This window comes from Saccostrea cucullata, unplaced genomic scaffold, assembly GCF_032062105.1.
Source record: "Saccostrea cucullata isolate Sc308-1 unplaced genomic scaffold, CSIRO_AGI_Scuc_v1 ctg5537, whole genome shotgun sequence".
Classification (NCBI taxonomy): domain Eukaryota; kingdom Metazoa; phylum Mollusca; class Bivalvia; order Ostreida; family Ostreidae; genus Saccostrea; species Saccostrea cuccullata.
This window is the reverse complement of record NW_026929748.1, coordinates 16,512-38,987: the sequence shown is the minus strand read 5'-3', so window position 1 is coordinate 38,987 and position 22,476 is coordinate 16,512. Positions and strand designations below refer to the sequence as shown.

At 34.9% G+C, this 22,476-nt stretch overlaps 4 protein-coding genes and 1 pseudogene across 4 annotated transcripts; 4 read left to right on the top strand and 1 right to left on the bottom strand.

Annotated features, from left to right (window-relative positions):
- Positions 1 to 2,973: 2,973 nt before the first annotated feature.
- On the top strand, positions 2,974 to 4,228 carry LOC134282112 (THO complex subunit 3-like; the record flags this gene model as incomplete). The annotated part of the gene is made up of 3 exons (XM_062764559.1): positions 2,974 to 3,135; positions 3,244 to 3,344; positions 3,952 to 4,228. Coding segments are annotated over 3 exons (427 nt in total), but the record flags the coding sequence as incomplete, so codon positions are not given.
- Positions 4,229 to 6,215: 1,987 nt separating this feature from the next.
- LOC134282111 (tripartite motif-containing protein 26-like) lies at positions 6,216 to 6,875 on the top strand. The gene has a single exon (XM_062764558.1). The coding sequence runs from the start codon at positions 6,216 to 6,218 to the stop codon at positions 6,873 to 6,875; it is 660 nt and encodes a 219-aa protein (XP_062620542.1).
- Positions 6,876 to 11,844: 4,969 nt separating this feature from the next.
- Positions 11,845 to 12,465, top strand: LOC134282110 (uncharacterized). Its single transcript, XM_062764557.1, has one exon. It carries the CDS (start codon positions 11,845 to 11,847, stop codon positions 12,463 to 12,465), a length of 621 nt encoding a protein of 206 aa, XP_062620541.1.
- Positions 12,466 to 18,766: 6,301 nt separating this feature from the next.
- Positions 18,767 to 20,171, bottom strand: LOC134282108 (uncharacterized; annotated as a pseudogene).
- Positions 20,172 to 21,011: 840 nt separating this feature from the next.
- On the top strand, positions 21,012 to 22,232 carry LOC134282109 (uncharacterized). Its single transcript, XM_062764556.1, has 4 exons — positions 21,012 to 21,021; positions 21,187 to 21,342; positions 21,447 to 21,623; positions 21,778 to 22,232. Exons 1-4 carry the CDS (start codon positions 21,012 to 21,014, stop codon positions 22,230 to 22,232), a joined length of 798 nt encoding a protein of 265 aa, XP_062620540.1.
- Positions 22,233 to 22,476: the final 244 nt, after the last annotated feature.

The following is a 22,476-nucleotide window of genomic DNA, read 5'->3' as shown; positions in this document are numbered from 1 at the left end:
GTAGCTAGTCGAAGTGACTATCAAATGCGCTCTGGCTCTTTGAGGGCTAGTGTAATAATATTGTATTGTGTGCACACTGAGCTAATTGATGAATTGTACTTGGATAAATTTTAGTATGTTTTCAAGTATTTATCATTTATTAAATATTTCAAGAGAAAGTAAATTTTCATGGTTCTAAACAAATTTAAAATCTAACGTAAAACTACAACAGACCTATGTTTTATATGCAGGATACTGTCCATGCTATAATAATTGTTTATTAGAATCACAGTTGGTAAACCTTTACACCTCATGTGAGGTAAGATTGAGTGTGTGTATTTGTTTATTTGTCTTCAATATGTATTTCATGTAAATATTCTGCATAACGTACTACTATTGTTTGCAGTCGACTGTAAAGTTGTACATTACGTCACGATCTTGTTGACAGCTGCTCTCACGCCTTCTATTGCAATCTTTACGACTGGAACTCTCTTCCTATCCCTGATTGGTTGCTCGTGCAACAGACTATATCCTTGTCAATGTTGATAATCTGAGTCGACCAATCACGTGAATTGTTTACGCTGGGTGCATCTGACGAAAAAGCTCGTGAAGTAATGTGAAACTTTACAGTTAGCTGCAAACAATAGTATTTTCTTTTACGTTCGTTTTATTTTGATTTTGTTTCGTTTTATTTTGTTTGTTGAGAAATTGTCTATTATTCATGATCTATTTTATCAAATATTATCAGAAATAACTATTTTTCACGATTAAAAAGTTTATTGATTTTATAACGTATAAATATATACAGCAGCAAGTAAATTGTAAAGTAAAGTGATTCTTGGCTAAAGATTTTTGTCATTGGTCATTTGAAAAATTATTTTGTTAAAACAGATTCTGATTGCACACATAAGTACTCTGAAGTTGACATCAAGAAGATGCATGAGTTTCTGATTGACAATATCTATGTGGTTTTTGGAGACCAGGTATTCCAACAATCTATTGGAATTCCCATGGGCACAAATTGCGCTCCGTTATTAGTAGACTTATTTTTATATTCATATGAAACAGAATTTATGCAAAATCTTTTACGTGAAAAGAAGAAAACACTTGCTGTGGCTTTCAACTCGACATTTAGATATATCGACGACGTATTGTCAATTAATAATAATAATTTCCATTCCTACGTCGACACGATATATCCTGGTGAGCTTGAGATAAAAGATACCACAGAGTCCGACACTTCTGCTTCATACTTGGATATTTTACTTGAAAAAGACACTAATGGTAATCTAACAACCAAGCTATATGATAAACGTGATGTCTTTAACTTTTCTATCGTCAACTTCCCTTACTTATGCAGCAATATACCTTCATCACCTGCATACGGAGTATTTATATCTAAGTTGATTCGATACGCAAGAGCATGCTCTACGTATGAACAATTTCTTAAACGAGGTAAATTATTGACAAGCAAGTTGATGAAACAAGAATATCAACAGTCTCGTTTAAAGTCATCATTTCGTAAATTCTATGGTCGATACAATGACCTTGTCAGCAAATACAATTTATCATTGAATGAAATGCTGACTGACGTTTTTCATACCAATTGTTAGTCCATTATTTATACACTGAATTGACCACGGATTTTTTCCGTTATTTCCTGATTATGACAACAAGCACACGGCGGGTGTGACCGGTCGGCAGGGGATGCTCACTCCTCCATGGCACCTGATCCCACCTCTGATGTTTCGGAGGTCCGTGTTTGCTCTGCTCTTATTTTGTATATTTGTTTAATGGACGTTGAGATTGAATACTGTTCGTTATTTCCATATCCTTCTTGTATAAGTATTGTGTTTTTTTTGTTATTAATTTGACTATATTTATTCACAGGGTTATACATGTACCATTAACTGAATAAAAAAACCTATCCTCATCCAAAACGGACTCATTCATCTTTACCGGATACCCTTTTACATTCCCCTCCAAAAAACACCAGTAAGAGAAATGATGACTGCACTTAAGGAAACTCAGAAATTGCGACATAATTAATTTTAAATGGTAGAAATGGCCAATGTCTTAACTGCAACTTTTTGTAATTACGTTAATTAAAAGTTCGTATTAACGAAGTTCGAAGTCGTTTTTATTGGGAGGGGTCATCGCATATTCTAGAATAACCATAGGATAATGAGTACAGCCACCTTTTTACAGGCTTATACATAGTCAGCGCATGTTTATCTATTGTTCTCCTTTTTGTGGTAGTTGTATATTTATATATATTACCTCATATTAAAAAGAGATCAAAAGACAATAGACAAACATGCGCTCATGGTTGAAAAGAGAAAAAACTGTTTCTTTGTGTGTTCTCTTTCTCTATAATAAACAGGCCATTTTGACCACGTTGTTACCTGTTGAATATTATAATTAACAACGCGATTTCTATACCCAGGTTACTCTGTGAATACTAAAATTCCATCACGTGACTTGTAAGGAAACAAGCATTCTGCTTGGCGATAGTGATTGTCCATATCTGTTTCACATCATTCCCATCGAGCCACGGGTTATTAATTTTTCTCTTAGATATCTTATGGTTATTCTTATATTTATCTCAATTGTCCTCGGGTGACAACCCTACTCAGACCTGATAATTGGTGATGTCTCCCTTCTAAACAGTCCATAAACATGATAAATGTATAGTGTAACAGGGGAAGTATTTTAAATTTAAACACAGTAAAGTGGGCTAACAGTATTACTCAACAGGTTTTCTTGATTTCCAATCTAGAGTCTGATTTTTGATGCTGTAAAATACTGTTACTATACAGCAGATACACGTATATGAATTCCAACAATGAAATGATTTTTAATCACTACAGGTTAAAAACATATTATAATTTACTGGATATTGTTTAGCCCTGACACTCTGCTATGAACATATTTTTAATGTAAGGGAACATTTACTAGGCTTTTTAAATGAGATTTCATGATTTTACTTGCTAGTTACACAGATCTGAAGCTTCAGCACACATTAAACGCCCACCCTGCTAACTGTATCTGTATCGAGTTTGATCCCAAGGGAAAATACTTTGCCACAGGAAGTGCCGACGCCCTGGTCAGTATCTGGGATGTAGCAGAGTTAGCGTGTGTCAGGACTCTCTCTAGGTTAGTGTCAAATGCCAGGAAGTCTTATAGGCAATTTAGACATTTTTCTTGCATCTCATTTTCCAACTGAATGAAAAATCTTGTCCTGAATTGTCGTCTATTTATCAGGTTAGAATGGCCAGTGAGAACATTGAGCTTTAGTCATGATGGTAAAATGTTAGCCTCAGCATCAGAAGATCTCATCATAGACATTGCAGAAGTCGACTCAGGTATGCTTAAACACAACACACAGAGTCATGTTTTGAACGATTTAAAAAGTCATGCACATTTCAAGTTTTTAAAAGTTATTTCTAATAACCAGATAACAGAATTTGTCCTGTGACTTGGCCAAAAAAAATCTTTAGTGGGTTAATGAGTTTCATTAATGAATATATGGCTGATAGAAGTTTTTGGTACATGTACCTCTCTGAGGTGAGAAGGATAGAATCTGGTTAATGATGAATGGTAAAAGGTTAGAGACTCACACAGACACTTAGCTGACCTACTAATCTGGTGACAGGTGCCCCCGATTACAGCTCAGGGTGAAGAGTCCTCATCCTGAGTCTAATGAGGGAGGTACATTATAATTGTCTAAACACAATCCTGTCAGGCCGAGACACTCCCTGGCCAGGTACCACAGACAGACAGACAAACAACAGTATTACAACCTGTCACTGGGATAGGAGAGGCAGATAAGTGGTGCTGAGTTAGTGCTGACAATAGCTTTCTGAAACCAGAAATTGAAAAATTTAAATGACATCTTTTGCAGCTTTTGTTTTACTTTGAAATAAAAGCATGAATGGTCGGTGAGTTCTGAATCATCTTTAATTTTTACAGGGGAGAAAATCACAGAGATTACATGTGAAGCTCCTACGTTTACTGTTGCCTGGCACCCAAAGCGCCCTCTTCTGGCCTATGCCTGTGATGATAGAGACACGTATGACAGAAATCGAGACGCTGGTACTGTAAAAGTGTTTGGATTTCCCAGTGACAACTCTTGAGAGTTTTATAAATAGAACTTGGGAGAGACCTGCCTTGGCTATTTTCCTTGATAAACATTGGACAGAGGAATGATCAGTGGATTTTATAGAAATAAGAGAGGCAAATGAAATCAGTTATGATGATGTTACAGTATTGAAGGAATGAACTGTCACGATTTTGACAGACTGGAACATTGCTGATCAAAGACACAGTTTTTCAAAAAATGTTAAGAAGATGACTGTAAATTAAGTACTACATGTAGTACATAAATGGTCTGTTTTAAGATTTTTTTTTATGCAAAACCCTTTTTTTCAAAGATGTCTTTTGTGGTAAACAATAAATGAAGACATATTTAGTGTACATGTATTCCGACCCATGTGTTTTATGTCTATTTGCCTTGTCCAACTTTGCTAGTTCTACTATGCTTTCCAAGTATCATTTTGATCATTTCTGACACTTTGTCTTCAATTATTTTCAACACAGACACTGCTATAAAAATACAAAGCAATAAATTGCAATAAGATTTTCATGAAAAGTCCTTGAACACGATTTGCCATTCACTAAATTGATATTGTGTATATTCATTAAAAGATGGTCATTCTATAGGCAAATACAATAAGTTGTACAAGACTGTATGGATAGTGTAATTGACAAAAGAGGGACAAAGAGTACTAAAAAGAAATGTATACAGGATTATTTTTACACTTGCAAACATTTTGCTCCATTTTATCTAGGCTAGTACATTTAGGGGGCATCTGTCTTTTGGGTCAGTTTTTTGTGTAAAACAAAATACTGGGTGTGTTTTGAATTCTCCCTGTTTTAAATTCGCACACATGTACACGTGTACCAGTAATGGAAAAGTAACTAAAAGTCCTATGTTGACCAAACTTCCATGCATAGATACATATAAGGATGCACATTGCCAAGCTTGTTTTGGTTGCAAAATTTGACCTACATTTTCCAGTTTAGTGAACATGTTAATTTTTTTAGTGCAGGTCCCATTTCCAGGCTTGCTTCAGATGCTGGATCTGACCTACATATTCTGGTTGAGTGAACAGCTTTAATAAAGTTTTTTGTACAGGTCCCATTTCCAAGTAACTGACCCCTATGTTGACAACATTTGCATTGTTGGTACATTTGAGGATGCACACTACCAGGCTTGCTTGAGATGCTGGATCTATGAATTACATTTTCCGGTTGAGTGAACAGGTTAAAGTTTCTGGTGCCATTTCCAAGTAACTATTTACAAATTGCAGACCTTGGCTGCAATTTGTATAGATGTTTCTTTAATTTAATGAATTCTTCAATTAAAGACTTTTTCTCAGCTTTCAGATCAACTGACCAATCTGGAAGATGTGCAACTTTCCCTTTCAAACGTAAGCCATTGGCAAAAGAGAAAATGCCACTCATATTTTATTGAATTAGGTAGAATATGACTGGGGCTTGATCCCATGACTTTTCAATAAAGGAATCTAGTTAAGGTACCATGATTTGTAGAAACAACACTTTGCACTACTTGAGAATGCTTGCTTTTTATGAAAACTACCCGGTAATCAGAACTCTGTGTTCTTGAGATGGTAACTGTTTAAACTAAGTGTTGCTCAACCATTTACCTTCAAGAGGTAAGCATTGATTAAAATTCAATGCACATATAATGTCTGTAAGCTTTCACATAAGAAATATTTTAGAACCTAAAACCTTTAGGAGATTTAAATAATTGATGCCACTTAATTTTTATAAATTACCATTTTCAAAATGCCTCTACTCGAAAGAGGGTACGTTGTGGGTGCCTCATTTGAACAAACTTAATTAAGTTTCCTATTTCATGAAATATATATTAATTATGACAATTAAATTTGCTAGAAATTGACCATTTCCTTCTGACCACTTCCCTCTGTAGAAGAAACTTCATATCATAAATTAATTCATACTTGATCTTACATGTATATCATTTTTCTGTTCAATTCAATGCACCAGTAGAGCCTGTATGTTTACAAATCATTGTGCGTCTACCTGTCTTTACAAATTTAAAGTCCAACTTTACAATCAAAAAGTTACCTAACATGTACCGGTACACACTATTACACTAAAAATTACCAAGGTCGCTTCATCTGACAAACATGGCTGAAAATAACCCGGAAGAATATCCACTGGGCTCTCCTTTAGTGCACATTAAAATGTGTGAATCCCATGAATTGCAGATTGACATTATATGTGAGGACTGTGCTGAATTTATTTGTGTCACGTGTGCCAAAACAGATCATAGAGATCATGACTGGAACACTCTGACCACGGCAGCCACCCAAAGGAGAAGAGGTCTGCTTAAATTTCTGAAGAAGATCAAGGAAGAGGATCTGCCTGGAATTGATGAGAAGATGGAGAAGATTTCACAACAGATGACAGAAAATAAAGAACTGTGTGACACTGAGATTAAAAGACTACATGGACAACAACATGTTGATGAGATAATGGCCAGAAAACATCATAAACAAACACTGAGAAACAATTTGGTTAAGAAGAATGATCAACTGAACCATGTGAAATCAGAGTTAAAGAAGAAGAAGAGAGGAATTGTTGATACAGTGGAATTCATGGAGGAGAACAACAGTACCATGTCAGATTACAGCTTGATTGACAACCACAGAGAACTTATTAAAATGTTGTCTGAATTAGAGGTTCATATGACATGTATGACAAAATGTGAACATTCAGAGAGATTCATAAGACACCGTGTATATCCCAGCATGCGGGGTGTATACTATGTTGTGCGCGGGGTGTAAGCTTCCGAAGCGAGAGAAAAGGGGTCAATGTAGATCTTTTGTCCATTTTCTCAATTTACAGATATTTTTCGCCAGAAAACATATGCCTACGGAAGAAAGCATTATCTAAGGAGTATATGGATACCAATGAATCCACTGGATACCTTCTAGTTTTGTCAAACACCTCAACACAATTCCGAGGATCGGAGCAAGATTGACGCTACACTGTGTTTATGATCAAATATCAGAAGAAATCTTTGCTTTATCATCACTTTTATATTATTGTTAAATACGTGTTTACTATATAAACGTTTGTACAAATTGTCTGTAAATAAAACAGTTCGTATACAAAGAAATTGACGAAAAATTAATGTTGTGTTCGGGGTGTATGCAACATGTTGTACGCGGGGTGTATACCCCTCTCTTTTTACTCTTTAGTATCATTGTCTGAAATATCATTAAAAATATTCTTAACAATTGACTTTTGTGAAAGTTATATTTATTTTTTAAATTATTCACCAGTTTTGCAATAGCACAACTTCAGGTTCATGAATTCGATTTACTGAAAAAAAAATCGTACTTTTGACTTTGCATGCACATGGAAGTAAATGTACAGGGTACTTTGTTCAACTTTTTCATGTGATGACCAACAATTCATCCCCTCAATTTAAAGACAAATTATTCATATTATTCCTTAATAAATGCTTCACACATGCATCATTTTGAACATTTAACATTTTCTAATAATTTCTGTTTAACCTTTTTCAACATTTTTTAAAATGATACTGCATATGGAGTGTATATATCTAAGTTGATTCGATACGCAAGAGCATGCTGCTCTACGTATGTACAATTTCTTAAACGAGGTATATTATTGACAAACAAGTTGATGAAGCAAGAATATCAGCAGTTTTAATTTTTTTGTAATCATTTTATACGTTATATGGTCGATACAATGACCTTGTCAGCAAATACAATTTATCATTGAGTCAAATGCTGACTGACGTTTTCATACCAATTGTAAGTCCATTATTTATACTCTGAATATTGAGGACGGATTTTTTCCGTTATTTCACGATCATGACAATATGAGCACACGGCGGAAGTGACTGGTCAGTAGGGATGCTCACTCCTCAATGGCACCTGATCCTTCCTTTGATGTTTTGGAGGTCCATGTTTGCTCTGCACTTGTTTTGTATTGTTTTTTTTGTATTGGACTTTGAGATTAAATACTGTTCGTTATTTCCACACCCCTTTATTGAAAATATTTATGTTTTTGTAATGTCATAAACACTGCATAATTATTTCATGAAATATCTATATGCTGTGTACTTTGCCCCCAGGAGCTCACGTTTGACAGTAAACTATTTGTTTTATATTGAGGCATTGTATTGTACTGAGTACATATTTTCTAAGAATGGGCCCGGAGAGGGAGTGTTTGTGTCTTAGGTTTTTTTTAGGGGGGGGGGGGTTAAACTTTACTTCATGTATATACGATAATAAATTAGAGGAGGGGTGAACATTAATTGACATTAATTACACATCAACGTAAAATTATAATTGTACCCAAAACAGTTTTTTTTTTCAATTGTGAATGCCCTCAGAAAATTGTCGTCCCTTATTACAAATGTGCATTTTTATAGCTGGCTTTACATGTTCATTGTTTTTTGTAAAATATGAAATCTTTTCAGATAAAGAAACATAGGTAATCAGAGATTACAGAGCTCACCTCAACGTGTGTTGTCTTTAAGTAAGGCAAATTAAGTCACACAATTAACCAACAAAAAGTGTACATCCAAAAATGCAAAATTTATGCAAATTTGATACTTTGGAATAGACCTATATAAAAACTAAAAACTAGTTCTTCATCATGAAAATGTAATTAAAATCCAGCATCTGAAGCAAGATTGAGAGTTTTCATCCCTTGATGCATCATTTGTGCAACTGGTTTATATAAGCCTTATAGTTTCTTGGTGATAGACTTGCACCCATAACTTTTACGAGGTCTATTATCTGGAAAATGTATGTCGAATTCAGCATCTGAAGCAAGTCCATTAGTGTGCATCCTAAGATGTATCATCCATGCAAGTTTGGTCAACATAGGGCTTAAAGTTACTTGCAAATGAAACCTGTATAAAAAAATTAACCTTTCCACTAATCCAGAAAATGTAGGTCAGATTCAGCATCCGAAGCCAGCCTAGTAGAATGCACCCTTAGATGTACCATCCATGCAAGTTTGGTCATTATAGGGCTCAAAGTTACTTGGAAATGAATCCTGCACCATAAACTTTAACCTATTTACTCGTCCAGAAAATGTAGGTCAGATTCAGCATCCGAAGCAAGTCTGGTAGTATGCATCCTAAGATGTACCATCCATGCAATTTAGTCGTTATAGGGTTCATAGTACTGTACCTTGGAAATGAAACCTGCACCCAAAATTTTAACCTGTTTACTCAACCGGAAAATGAAGGTCAGATTCAGCATCCGAAACAGGTCTTGTAATATGCATCCTAAGATGTACCATCCATGCAAGTTTGGTCATTATATGTCTCATAGTAACTTGGAAATGAAACCTGCACCAAAAACTTTAACCTGTTCACTCAACCGGAAAATGTAGGTCAGATTCAGCATCCGAAGCAAGTCTAGTAGATTACATCATAAGATGTACCATCCATGCAAGTTTGGTCATTATAGGGCTCAACGTATCTTCGAAATGAAACCTTCACCAAAAACTTTAACCTGTTCACTCAACCGGAAAATGTAGGTCAGATTCAGCATCCGAAGCAAGGCTGGTAGTATGCATCCTAAGATGTATCATCCATGTAAGTTTGGTCATTATATGTCTCATAGTAACTTGGAAATGAAACCTGCACCAAAAACTTTAACCTGTTCACTCAACCGGAAAATGTAGGTCAGATTCAGCATCCGAAGCAAGTTTAGTAGAATACATCCTAAGATGTACCATCCATGCAAGTTTGGTCATTATAGGGCTCAAAGTATCTTCAAAATGAAACCATCACCAAAAACTTTGACCTGTTCACTCAACCGGAAAATGTAGGTCAGATTCAGCATCCGAAGCAAGGCTGGTAGTATGCATCCTAAGATGTATCATCCATGTAAGTTTGGTCAACATAGGGCTTATAGTTACTCGGAAATGAGACCTACACCAAAAACTGCACCAAAAATGTTAACCTGCACCAAAAACATTAACCTGGTCATATCTTTGCTGAAATTGCAGCATCTGAAACTTTGACAATGAAACACACTAGCAACATCTTCCATGCATGTCTAATCAATATAGGACATAGAAGTACTTAAAAAGAAAACTGCTCCAAAAAACTTAACCTTAACCCGGGACGCCGACGCCGACGCCGACACCGACACCGACGCCGAGGGTATCACATAAGCTCCCCCCAACTTCGTTGAGGTGAGCTAAAAATGAGTCCACATATTGCAAAAACTGAAGACAAAATTAATTTAATATATCATACAAACACGTAATATCACCCCCCTTTTTGTTCCAGACACAACTTTTCACTACAGAAAATGTTCATAGAAAGTCAAGTTGCCCCCGCCCCCTTTTCTTGCAGCATAGCCAAATGCAATGATTATAAAGTAAAAAAAGGAGAATTGTTACTGAAAAATATGGGACCTTCAATCCCATCTGAAATAGGAGTTTTGAGATTCGATAAGACCCCCCCCCCCCCCCCCCAATTCTTATAGCCAGTCAACTTGTGTCAATGTTTTTTTTAGGTCCCCCCTTCAAAAAGATTCTACATCTCTGACCAGTGTCATAAATGCTTAAGAAAACATGTATTGATAACATAAAGGTGCAGAAACAAAAAAGAGATTTATTCATAATACACCATTCATGTAGTGTTGCTATTATTTTTAACAGGCTAAATATTTAGATTAAAACGATCCGAAGAAAAGACAAAGTGTCCTCAATGCAGTGATAGAGGAGTGGGGATATGTTATGATTACGTAGATTTAGAACATTGCGCCATCTATACAGTGTAGCATTAATTCAGATATCAATCGCTCCTTACACATCTAGCACCTATTATGTTTGAATATGCTAGTTTGTTTTTAATTTAATTTTTTTCATTCCTTTATTTTTTTTTAATTTAGTTAATTTGTTTTATACTTCAGTAAGTTTATGGACTTTACGTTTAGGTTCGGCATTAGTATCAAGGTCTTTATCAACACTACCTGTCGCCTATAAACCTTTGTAAATTATATTTCCATAGATACTTCGCACTAACAATCCTAAGAAAAATATGGGGTATACACCCCGCGTACAACATGTTGCATACACCCCGGACACAACATTGATTTTTCGTCAATATCTTTATATACGAATTGTTTTATTTACTGACAATTTGTACAAACGTTTATATAGTAAAGATGTATTTGACAAAAATATAAAAGTGGTAATAAAGCAAAGCTTTCTTCTGATATTTGATCATAAACACAGTGTAGCGTCAATCTTGCTCCGATCCTCGGAATTGTGTTGAGGTGTTTGATAAAACTAGAAGGTATCCAGTGGATTCATTGGTATCCATACACTCCTTAGATAATGCTTTCTTCCGTAGGCATATGTTTTCTGGCGAAAAATATCCGTAAGTTGAGAAAATGGACAAAGAACCTACATTGACCCCCTTTCTCTCGCTTCGGAAGCATACACCCCGCGCATAACATAGTATACACCCCGCATGTTGGGATATACACGGTGTAAGAGGTGAAATCAATAATCAAGACTTTCTTGATTCTCTGGTTGGAAAAACTGTAGATTTAGATATTAGTGTGACTCAGATAAACTCCTTTCAATATGGAGATAAAGCAATATACACTTTGGAGACTAACAGTGACGACCAATGTTACCTATATGAAATTTATTCAAATTATGTAGAAAAAGTCAACCAGCAAGGTGTAAAAGAAAGTAGATTTAGTATCACTCCTAATGACATGTGTGTGACTGATACTGGTGATGTTTATTTCACTGATTTCAGAAAAGTCCATCAGCTGTCTGTCACCATCAGGATCTGTCTTTACAGTCATCAGTACAGATCCACTGGTACCAGGAGGAATCTGTCAGTCAGTGGATGGTGGACTACTGGTCACCTTGATAGACTTGGAATCAGATCTTTACAAAATAGTGTCACACAGCAGACGTCTGGTGAGACACATCACATTGACAGGTGATGTCATCCATGAGTATGAATACCAGGAGGACGGTCAGACCAGACTGTTTACAATGCCATACAAAGTCACACAGAACAGTAACATCTGTGTTGTGAACCGTTCAAGTGATACGACAGGTGAACTAGTGATTCTGTCTCCCTCTGGTCATATAAAGTCTGTCTACAGTGGACAGAACCTGAAAGAGAGCTTAAATCCATCTGATATAGTGTGTGACTCCCTCTATAACATCCTTGTTTCTGACTGTAACAACAAACAGATTCATCTACTGAATCCTGACGGGGAGTTCCTAAAGTTCTTACTCCAGGAGAATGAAGTAAACAGTCCATACTCACTGACCCTATACAAGTCTACACTGTGGGTGGGATACGCGGGAGGATTTGTTAAAGTGTTTCAGTACACAATGTAAAATGAAATATTTCCATTTCTAATTTTTTTTCTCTGTGATAACCCTTTGAAAGTTAGCGGAGTTGATTTCTTGATAATTCTACCGGAATGTAAATTAGGCAGGTCGATAGGTCAGGAGCTAAAAGGCCTAATACGCATGCAAATCTCGTGCGCATCTGTCTCCGTGTCTGACGCTAAGAAGGCAAAATATGCATGTAAATCTTGTGCGGCTTCTTGTAAGGACTATTGAAATCGACATGGAAGTCCTCATGGAATTTAAATTTGTCTCCACATTTTTTAAGTCTAAATCTACAATTTTATTTTGCAGTGAAATGGAAATATAAGGAATCACTGTCTAGTTAGAAGGGTATGTCAGGGACATCAACAATAGTGGGAAACATGGGATAATTTAAGCATATTATCCCATGTTTCCCACTATTGTTGATGCCCTGACATACCCTCCTAACTAGACAGTGATTCCTTAGATAATTTTACCGATACATAAATTATTAAGGAATGGATATATCAAATTTAAGTGTTTGGATATGTAATGCACATGTATACTGATTGAAGTCATATGTATGAAATTACAAGAGTTGTAGAAAAGAATTTAAGATTAGTTTTCATCAAGAAACATTAAACTTAACTTTGGTATATCTGTATGTGTATAAGGAGTACATTGTAATTCTCATATATTGTAATCGAAGTCAAACTTAATCACATTTTAACCACATTTACGTATACTGATTGTTTTAGCATGATAATAATAGGGGAATCCACTTTTCCCAATACTGTATAAGTGGAAATTTAGCGATTTGTCCTCAGAAACTGATGATTTTATTTTAGCAAGATGTATTACTTAATTTTCAGCAATTTTCAATTTTAGTGACCTCGGCACCCACACTAATAATGACAAAATTAAATCCTTGCTAAAAAATTCCGCTTGTATGTATGGTATACCCTTGCTTATAATTCAGTGATATTGAGTCAACTGCACAAGGCTTCTGAAAAATCTGCAATAAATTAAATTTAAATTATCTTGCAGGGTTATTCTATCTAATGTACTTCAGCTATCTCATTTGGATCTAGAAGGGTAGATCACTCTAACTGAAAAAAAAATATCATGGAGAACACTTACCACAAAAGATGAAACTCATGTGCACGATTTCACAAGTAAATCGTGCATGTATTATTCTAGGTACTGCATCACCAAATACAACAGAAAAAGGGGAAACTGGTTTAAAATACTTTGATGTATTTAAGGGGGATGTACAAGCCATATTGGATCTAGTCTGGTGTAAACTAAGAAATACCAAGAATGCGCTTAATACTCTACTAAACTAGCCCAAAGTTACTCAAAGCGCTAATGCACTAATTACCCACTTTTAGAGACCAAAATTAGTAAATAATTAAGTTTATTTTGTCTTAATTAGAAGGAAATTAATCATGTTAGAACTGCGCAGTTACAGCATTCATGAGATGAAAAATGCATTGAAAATGGAGTTAGTTTGATTCATTGATAATATGGCTACAACCATTTGTTTCGCTTTTTTCTTGTCATTATCCATAATTCTTGAAAATTTGATTTTTCATATGGGTGTATTCCTGAGGCCATGTGTTTATTTCGTCCACCATTCCTCTGTCACACAGAGTTCGAATAACATTAATTTTAGAATAAATGCGACCATAATAACATCAAGACAAGAAATTACTAAGTAATAAACATTAGATTATATCACTTGCTACTTTTATTTGTTGCATCGCATCGTCTGATTAATGAAAAAACGCGATTTTAACCCCACTCCAGCAAATCGGAAAAAACTATTCTGTTTACAGCTCGAATTTCCTCGTTAATATCATTCCACTGAGCACGTGGTTGGCATGTGCATATATCTGCTGTGGATAGATGCGTTTATTACCAAGATTATATTTAATTTTTCATGGAACAAGTCTTGATAATTTGTTGGTTTCTTTAAAACTCAAGAAAAAAGATAAAAAAAAATGTCCTAAACATATGTGTTTACGTCGGGTCTTTTTTTCTGTGGCGATAGAAGTTATTATCAAATGGGGCACTGGAAGGAGGATGCTTAGCATTTAATTTGAAAATGTTAAACAATATGCGGTGCATGAAAAACAAAGTGCAGTTACATGTCTTACATTCGAAAAGTTGGTACATATATCTATTTTGTTAAGCAGTTAGACAGAAAAAATAGACAGTTATAAGATTTCCTTCAGGCACCTCACATAAATAGCTAGATTGTTTGCAATGACCCACACATTGTATGGAGTAATGTTCGGACATAAAAACGCATCATGTCTCATTATGTTGACAACGTTGTAAGCTCTCGCTCATTGAACATACAAAGCTTGATAAAATATATTGAGTTGTTTCTTTGAAATTTAGAAGCAAGCACAATGTTTGCAAAGAAAGGTCCATTGCATATGCTATGTCTATCATCGCAAAAAAAGTGAGAGGCTAACCCCCCCCCCCCCCCCGAAAATCCTCTGTTTTTTTCAAAATAGTGCCAACGATTCAAAAAGTTTGCATTACTAAGTATGTGATGGAACATATAGCCTTATAAGACCATTTGTTTTAAACAATAAAATGCCTTTTTTTGTTTGTTATTACTGGAATGAACGGAATTAAGCAGCTGTTGCAGAAAAAATACATAACCCGCGTAAGCGGGTTATGTAAATTTTTTCTGCAATAGCTGCGACCGTTCATTCCAGTAATAACAAAGAAAGACATTTTATTCTTTATATTTATATTTGTTTAAATAATCAATTAAAGTAGGATTAAAAAGATTAATTATTGTATTAATGATGCGAACGTCTTTATACGTTTCATTGATGGAACAGCCACTGATTAAGAAATCTGTACAGGCGACATGCCTACTGTAGTTTATGCAATGATGAATGCAGTGGGGTTTCTTAAGAAATAAAGGGGAAAATGTTCAGTGGATGTAAATATATAAAAATATTTGGTTGCCCTTTCTCCCGATCTACTGCCTAGAAATGGCCCGACTCAATTTTTTTTACATCCCATTACACGGTTTTTTTCCGTCAACAAATATGTTTAAATTTTTAAGGAATTTTTTTCTCACCTATGAATACCGACCCAATAATTTTTCCCTGAGTTGGGAGGACCACCAAACGTTATTTTAAAGATGGTATAAAATATTTAATTATGTTGATTTTTTTCTTTACTCTGTAAAATTGTTATTTTGACAAAATGGGCAAATAGAAAAAAAGTTTTTTTATTCATTAAATCTTCTAACCCACTCTGAATGATTTCATTCCTTTTCAAATGTTGCTCTGCTGTAATGAAAATTGTAAATGTTTATTTGACAGAGTATACGAGGGGTGATCAAAAAGTAAACGACATCTTAGGAATTTGATAGTTATATTATTGTTGATATATTCAAGTATTTTTCAAAGTGTAAATTGGAGGTCTTTGATAGCATATTGCTTAATTAAAAACACATCCCCTTTTAAACTTGCTTTCACCGGGCAACATAATAAGTATCATATTTAACCATTTGCCTTCCTTCACTAAAACGATCTATCTAATCATTGATTGACTTTAGAGGAAGTCATTTGTCTTAATAAACTGTGAACAAATTCTTATACGATACTTCAAAGGCATTTTTAAGATATACCATAAATATTTTAGTCGTTTGTTGAACGAGTTCCACTGAGACAACCATTTTTCGTCACAAGTACCTGCATAATGACATCATTTTCACACTGTGAGAAAAACTTTATTCAGCATATGCTATTTATAGAACTTGTGTGCACCAAATTTGTTTCTAATCTAAATTGCGGTTTTGTAGATAGTAGATACACATGTATAGAGATAGTTTGCGAACTTCTTGATCACCCCTCGTACTAGTAGGTACTAAAACAAGGTAATTCATATCGATTTTATGTGTTTAATTTCTTCGTGTTTCAATGGTGATAATTAAACTTTTGATAGATATTATAAGTTATCTATGGCAAACTTACAAACTCTTAATTTTTAACTTTGATGGTGCTCATTTTTCCTTACCTGGAGTCAAAGGGTTTAAGATTTTTTTTTATATCAATACGTACACTATTTAACAACTGTTCGATAATAATACTAAATAAATTACTTCAAGAAACACTATAACACATTTCCTCTTTTAAAAGTGTTCATATTATTTGAAATATTTTGCAACTGTAATTCTCTTCTACATTTAAAGATTGTTATGTCCCTCCATATTAAGAAGAGGTCTGGAAAACAAAATTCTGTGCTAAAAATAGACCACGGTGCTGCTATCCATGAACTACATTCATGGTTCTTTACACTCTTTTTGAAGACAACGATACATTGTTTTGAACTTGAAATTATCATTTGAAAGTGCAAAATTTAGACATTTTCTCAACAAATGGTTGTAGAGAGAACATTTATGCACAGTTTGCGTATTTTTTTTGGATTTTTTAAGGCTTTGCTGAATTCTGTAGTTGCGCAGTTCTAAGGAGCATATCAAAAGCAATTTTCTGCAAAAGTTTAGATTATATATGCACAACATGCATTCGGTTATGCATATTTATTGTATCTTTATCAAAAAGACTTAAAATTTGATCAAAACATAATGTATTTTAGCCATTAGAAGAAATGTTTATATTTTGTTCTCACTGCACTAAAGGTGGCCGTACATCCCCCTTAATATCATTCATAGAAATAACAATAAATAAATGCCATAATCTGAGGACTCACTAGTAAAGCCCCACTATAACAAAGTCTGTCTTTGATAATCTTTACATTAGGTGCCCTTGAAATTCATGTATATGTTTGTACAGCTAAATGCCATCAAAGGCGGGAAAATATATGGTGTGAATTAATAACTCATGAGAAATGCTGCTGACAAAACAGTCCTTGAATAGCAGATATGCAACAATGTATGTCATTAATATCGTTTAGTACATGTATAAATGGAAGACATTTATCAATTTTGCTAACATTTAACAAAAAAGATAACCAATGCTTATTTTAATCTTAATTGAAAGTCATATTCATTGATTATTACATAATATATTTAGATCTTTTTATTCAATACAGTGAATCCTGCATAATCTGACATGCAGTCGTATAATATAACGTTGTTTTCGAATAGACAGAGGTTTGCACAGTGTACTAATCATGAACAGAGATAAATGGGAATGAAAATAAAGGGCAAAATTTATAGTGAGGCAGAATGCATAGATTTTTTTTTTATTGACTTTCACAAGTACACAAAGCAGACTATACATATATATATAAGCAAAGCATATAAACACATATACACGGTAAATGTCTTGATAATTTCGTTAGTTTACAGCAGTACAAAGTTTACTTGTATACGTGAAAGTTATTTTATTTTATTTAAAAAAAAAAGGGGGGGGGGGGGTCAGCAGTAGTAGAAAAATGCATTCAAATGTTTATTATTAGCTAATGTAAATCCTTAAAATTAGCATATAATTACATTTTACCATAAAAACAAATGATTTTTTTTAAAGTACATCACAGATTTTTTGCCAGTGCCTTTCATATTCCCAGGCCTTGGCAGTTTACTGACAGTATTTTTATGTTATTTTCCCTATGTCCCATAAATGTCTGTATGATGATAGGAATAATGCTGACCCCCAGTTGTCGAAAACAAATAATTGGAAAGAAGTTGAAAAAAGTATGGGAAAAAAAGACATGCCTCTTGTTGTTGATTATTTGGAGGGGGGATTTTGACAAAAACTTTTTAAAAGTTATGATAATAAATTGGAAGTAGGCACATTTATAAAAATCAAAAATGCTAACGGATTGTAGAGAATACTATGCACAAAGACTTTTCTATTTAATAGCGAAAAAGGATATGAGCATAGAAAGTTATGATAAAAGTTTAATAACTTAAACAATAACAGAGAAAACTCTGGTTTTAAACAAATCATAACTTGACTATTTTGTATCAATTAGATAATGTATATATTTGTTTGATATTATGGAGACTATGTGCATAGATTCCCCCATTGTTATGTGGTATTTAAGTCAAATAATATATTCACATATTATGTTAACACCAGGCAATATTGGAAATGAAAAGAAAATTGTTTACCAAATGCGAAAAACAAAACAGGAAATATAACATTTCAAAAAAAAGCCGGAATAATTAGGTAGAAAAAAATATTCCGGAATATTTCAATAAACACACCTGATGTTTATTTCACTTTGAAACACTGTTATCGGTAATAAGATTGATTCAAGATAGTGGTCCACTCAAATAACAGTCGGAGTTCACCTTTTATGCGAGATTGAAAGATATAGGCCTATATTAAACTGAGACTGGTAACTTCTTTGCCGCACCGAGACCTGCTTCCTTAATGTGCGAGAAGCGACGGGGTCCGATGTTATTTCCGTGCCATCTTGACACAACTACAAGTGCATTGTTAATTTCGTTATCGGCCAGCGTTTTTAATAGCAACCTACCGGCTCCATGCTCTCCATCGTCATTTGAACCTTCGTGCACCACTCCATCACTACTTGAGAAACGGTAGGCGTAAATATTGTGACTCGCGCTTGGCACAGTCTCGACACGCATGATATCCACCAGCGATTTCTTGATCTGTTTGTAGGAGTCGACCTGTGTAGCGTGTGCTATGAACCGGTTCCCGTTATCTTCTATGGACTTCCCTGTACTAACTGCAGTATTTACCACGTCATCTGTGATCACTTCGTCTGCGGTAGGCAAAGGTCCGACTTTCTCCCGGTAAACGGAGTTGCTTTGCGTAAATACAAGTTTATCACCCTTGATTTTTGACTCGATACTGCGTTCCGCATACTTCTTTTGAACTTCGTAGAGTTGCTTTCTCCTCTCTCGGATCTCTTCCGGCTGCTGCTGTGCTACTCTTATAACTGATTCTTTTTCTTTCAAGACTTTAATATGCTTCAACACAAGGTCTTTTTGTGTCTTATCACTGAATTGTACACAGATGGGTCTCGGGAACTTTCTTTGTACATCATACTCTCCCATGCGGAAAAGTTTGTTTATTCGGAGTTCGTTAACTGTTGCCTCTTCCATCCCCATTTCAGACATGAAAACATTTCTAAGAAAATTAGCAAGATTTTCCGGGGACTTTCTCTCTGGACTTTTTTTCCTCCAACCCACTGATAATAATAATATTGTTCTCCATTGATCTTGATTTGAGGTCGATAATTTGATTATTTTGCGTGTTCACACGATATTCAAGCTTAACTACGTAGTCCCTGAGTCTATTTAATTCTCTCTCCATTTTCTTCTGATTGTCCTGCAACTCTGTTACGAGGTAGATAGTATCATTGGCCTGCTCCTGGACATTCTCTAGCCTCTCCTGAATACCGTTTTTCGCTCTAATTTCTTTAGTAATGTCATCTAGATGCTTGCCCTGACCATCGAGTCGTAACATGAAATTAGCTAGCGTTGTCTGTATGCTGGAAATGCCCTGCATAATTTCTCTAAGTTGAAAACCTTCAGTTTTCTGTTTACCTTGTTCATCTTGTTCCATTGACAATTCACCCGTATCATCTGTTTTGTCCAGCGCTCGTTTTTTAGAGATCTCCGCCATTGTGAAGACAGAATAACACTGTATTTAGGTATATGAGTATCGCTCACCGTTTAACAGTTAAATGCCACTGACTTACCGAAAAGTTTACCAACTCTCTGGTGTATCTATTTCTTTCCGTAAACTACTTAAATCTGCACATAACACATAGAAGAATATCTTGATTAATATCACTGCATATTAAAATTTCAGAGTTTCACTTTTTCACAGGGTTTTTGGCAAAAATTCTCCCTCTGCCAGGAATGTGTGTCTTACATGTTGGGCATGCGCACTCCCTCCGACTGCATATTTTAATACTGATACAGAACGTGTATGTTTAGATATTTGTATGCTTGAGGCCGCTTCTCGTCAATATTGTGACTCATTCTGGCTTCTACTATTGATACACTGTCATACATTTATAGATTTTTGTATCCAGTATATTTTAGCCGTACTGTGACAGTTGTCATTCCCCTTTCTACCCTCTACATCTGACAAGTCTTTGTATGTGACTTTTTTGGTACCATGTACATTTAATTCCATTGTATGATTATATGTCCATTTACTTTGCATCCTATACATTTGACTCTCTGTTCAATATATGGAATGATTAATTAATTACATTTTTATTAATTTAATTAAGAAATGCTTAAAACAGAAACTTCAAAGACAGCAAGCAAAAATGATTACAGTGGCTAGCCGTCGGATCTGTTTACTATTAATTCAGAAATAGGTCTATGTCAAATATTTTGTGAATAAATCTTAATATACAGTGTATATAAACATGATAAATATATAATAACAATTGTAAATCAACAGAATCATTATGATAAAGGAGTTCTCATGTATTTGTTCGTGTTGTGGTTTAGTTATCTTGATGTCAATTTATACAACTTCATGTCACGTAACCTGTCTTTTGAATAGATTTAAAATCCAACTACACAATTGTTGTTTATTAAATACGCACACTAAAAGTATGTCATATTCGAAAAGGCAATCATGGCTATGGGTAACGCAAAAAATTGTTCACTGGGATATTCTTTCAAGCACATTGAAATGTGTAATTACCATGAATTACCTATTGATATGATATGTGAGGACTGTGATGAATTCATTTGAACAACGTGAGCAAAAACAAATCATAGAAGTCATGATCGGAATACGCTACAAACAGAAGGAATCAGAAGAAGGATATGGCTGCTTCCATTTCTGAAGAAGATCAAGGAAGAGGATTTGCCTGGTATTGATGAAAAGATGGAGAAGATTTCACAACAGATGGCAGAAAATGAAGAACTATGTGTCTCCGAGATTAGAAAGTTACAGATGCATTGTGATAAGATAATATCAAGGCTGACAGAAATTCGAATATGTCATAAAAACATTGAACGGCAATCTGGCCATAAAAAAATGATCAATTAAGCTATGTGAAATCAGATTTAGAGAAGAAGAAAAAGAGAATTATTGATACAATTGAATTCATCGAAGAGAACAATGACACCATTTCAGATTACAGCTTGATTGACAACCACAAAGAACTGACAAGAATATTGTCTGAACTGGAGATCAATACGACAGACTTTGAACTTTCAACAACGTACATGTATATTAGGGGTGAAATCAACGATGTCTTACTTGTCAATTTGCTTGGAAGGACTTTGAATTTGGACTATTTTGGCTTGATTCCAGTGAACGCATTCCGATATGGAAATAATTTAATAAATGTATAAGAGATAGACGGTGATAACCAATGAATGTTACATAACAGAAGATGAATCAAAATATACAGACAAAGTGAACGAGGAAGGAACCAAACTGGGTGAACTTAAAATGTCTCCTGATGATATTTGTGTGACTGAAAAAGGTAATATTTATATTACTGATAATAGAAAAACATTCATTAGCTGTCAGTCACCATTAAGATCTGTCTCTACTGTCATCAGTACAGATCCACTGGTACCTTTCGGAATCTGTCAGTCGGTGGACGGTGGACTACTGGTCACCTTGAGAGACAATAAATTAGACAATGAATCAGATGTTTACGAATTGGAGTCACACAGCAGACGTCTGGTGAGACACATCACAGTGACAGGTGACGTCATCCATGAGCATGAGTACCAGGAGGACGGTCACACCAGACTGTTTACATTGCCGGGCAGAATCACACAGAACAGTAACAGTGATATTTGTGTACAAGTACAAGTATATCTACAGGTGATCTAGTGATTATGTCTTCGCTTGGCGTTATTAGGTCTGTTTACCGTGGACAGGACCTGACAGAGAGTTTTTTCCCAACTGATGTAGTGTGTGACTCTCTCTCAAACATTCTTGTTACAGACCTAGTTAACAACCAGATTCATCTACTACGTTCTGATGGGGAGTTCTTAAAATTCCTACTGACAGAGAATGAATTCAGCCTTTCATTCTCAATGTCCCTTTACAAATCTACACTGTGGGTAGGATACTG

Bases quoted from the DNA above. Each gene is read 5' to 3' on its own strand.
- LOC134282110 (XM_062764557.1), top strand. From the start codon at position 11,845: ATGTTTATTTCACTGATTTCAGAAAAGTCCATCAGCTGTCTGTCACCA.
- LOC134282109 (XM_062764556.1), top strand. The intron at 21,343-21,446 runs GTGATAAGATAA...ATGTGAAATCAG, and splicing joins TAGAAAGTTACAGATGCATT to ATTTAGAGAAGAAGAAAAAG. The intron at 21,624-21,777 runs GTGAAATCAACG...GTTACATAACAG, and splicing joins AACGTACATGTATATTAGGG to AAGATGAATCAAAATATACA.
- LOC134282111 (XM_062764558.1), top strand. From the start codon at position 6,216: ATGGCTGAAAATAACCCGGAAGAATATCCACTGGGCTCTCCTTTAGTG.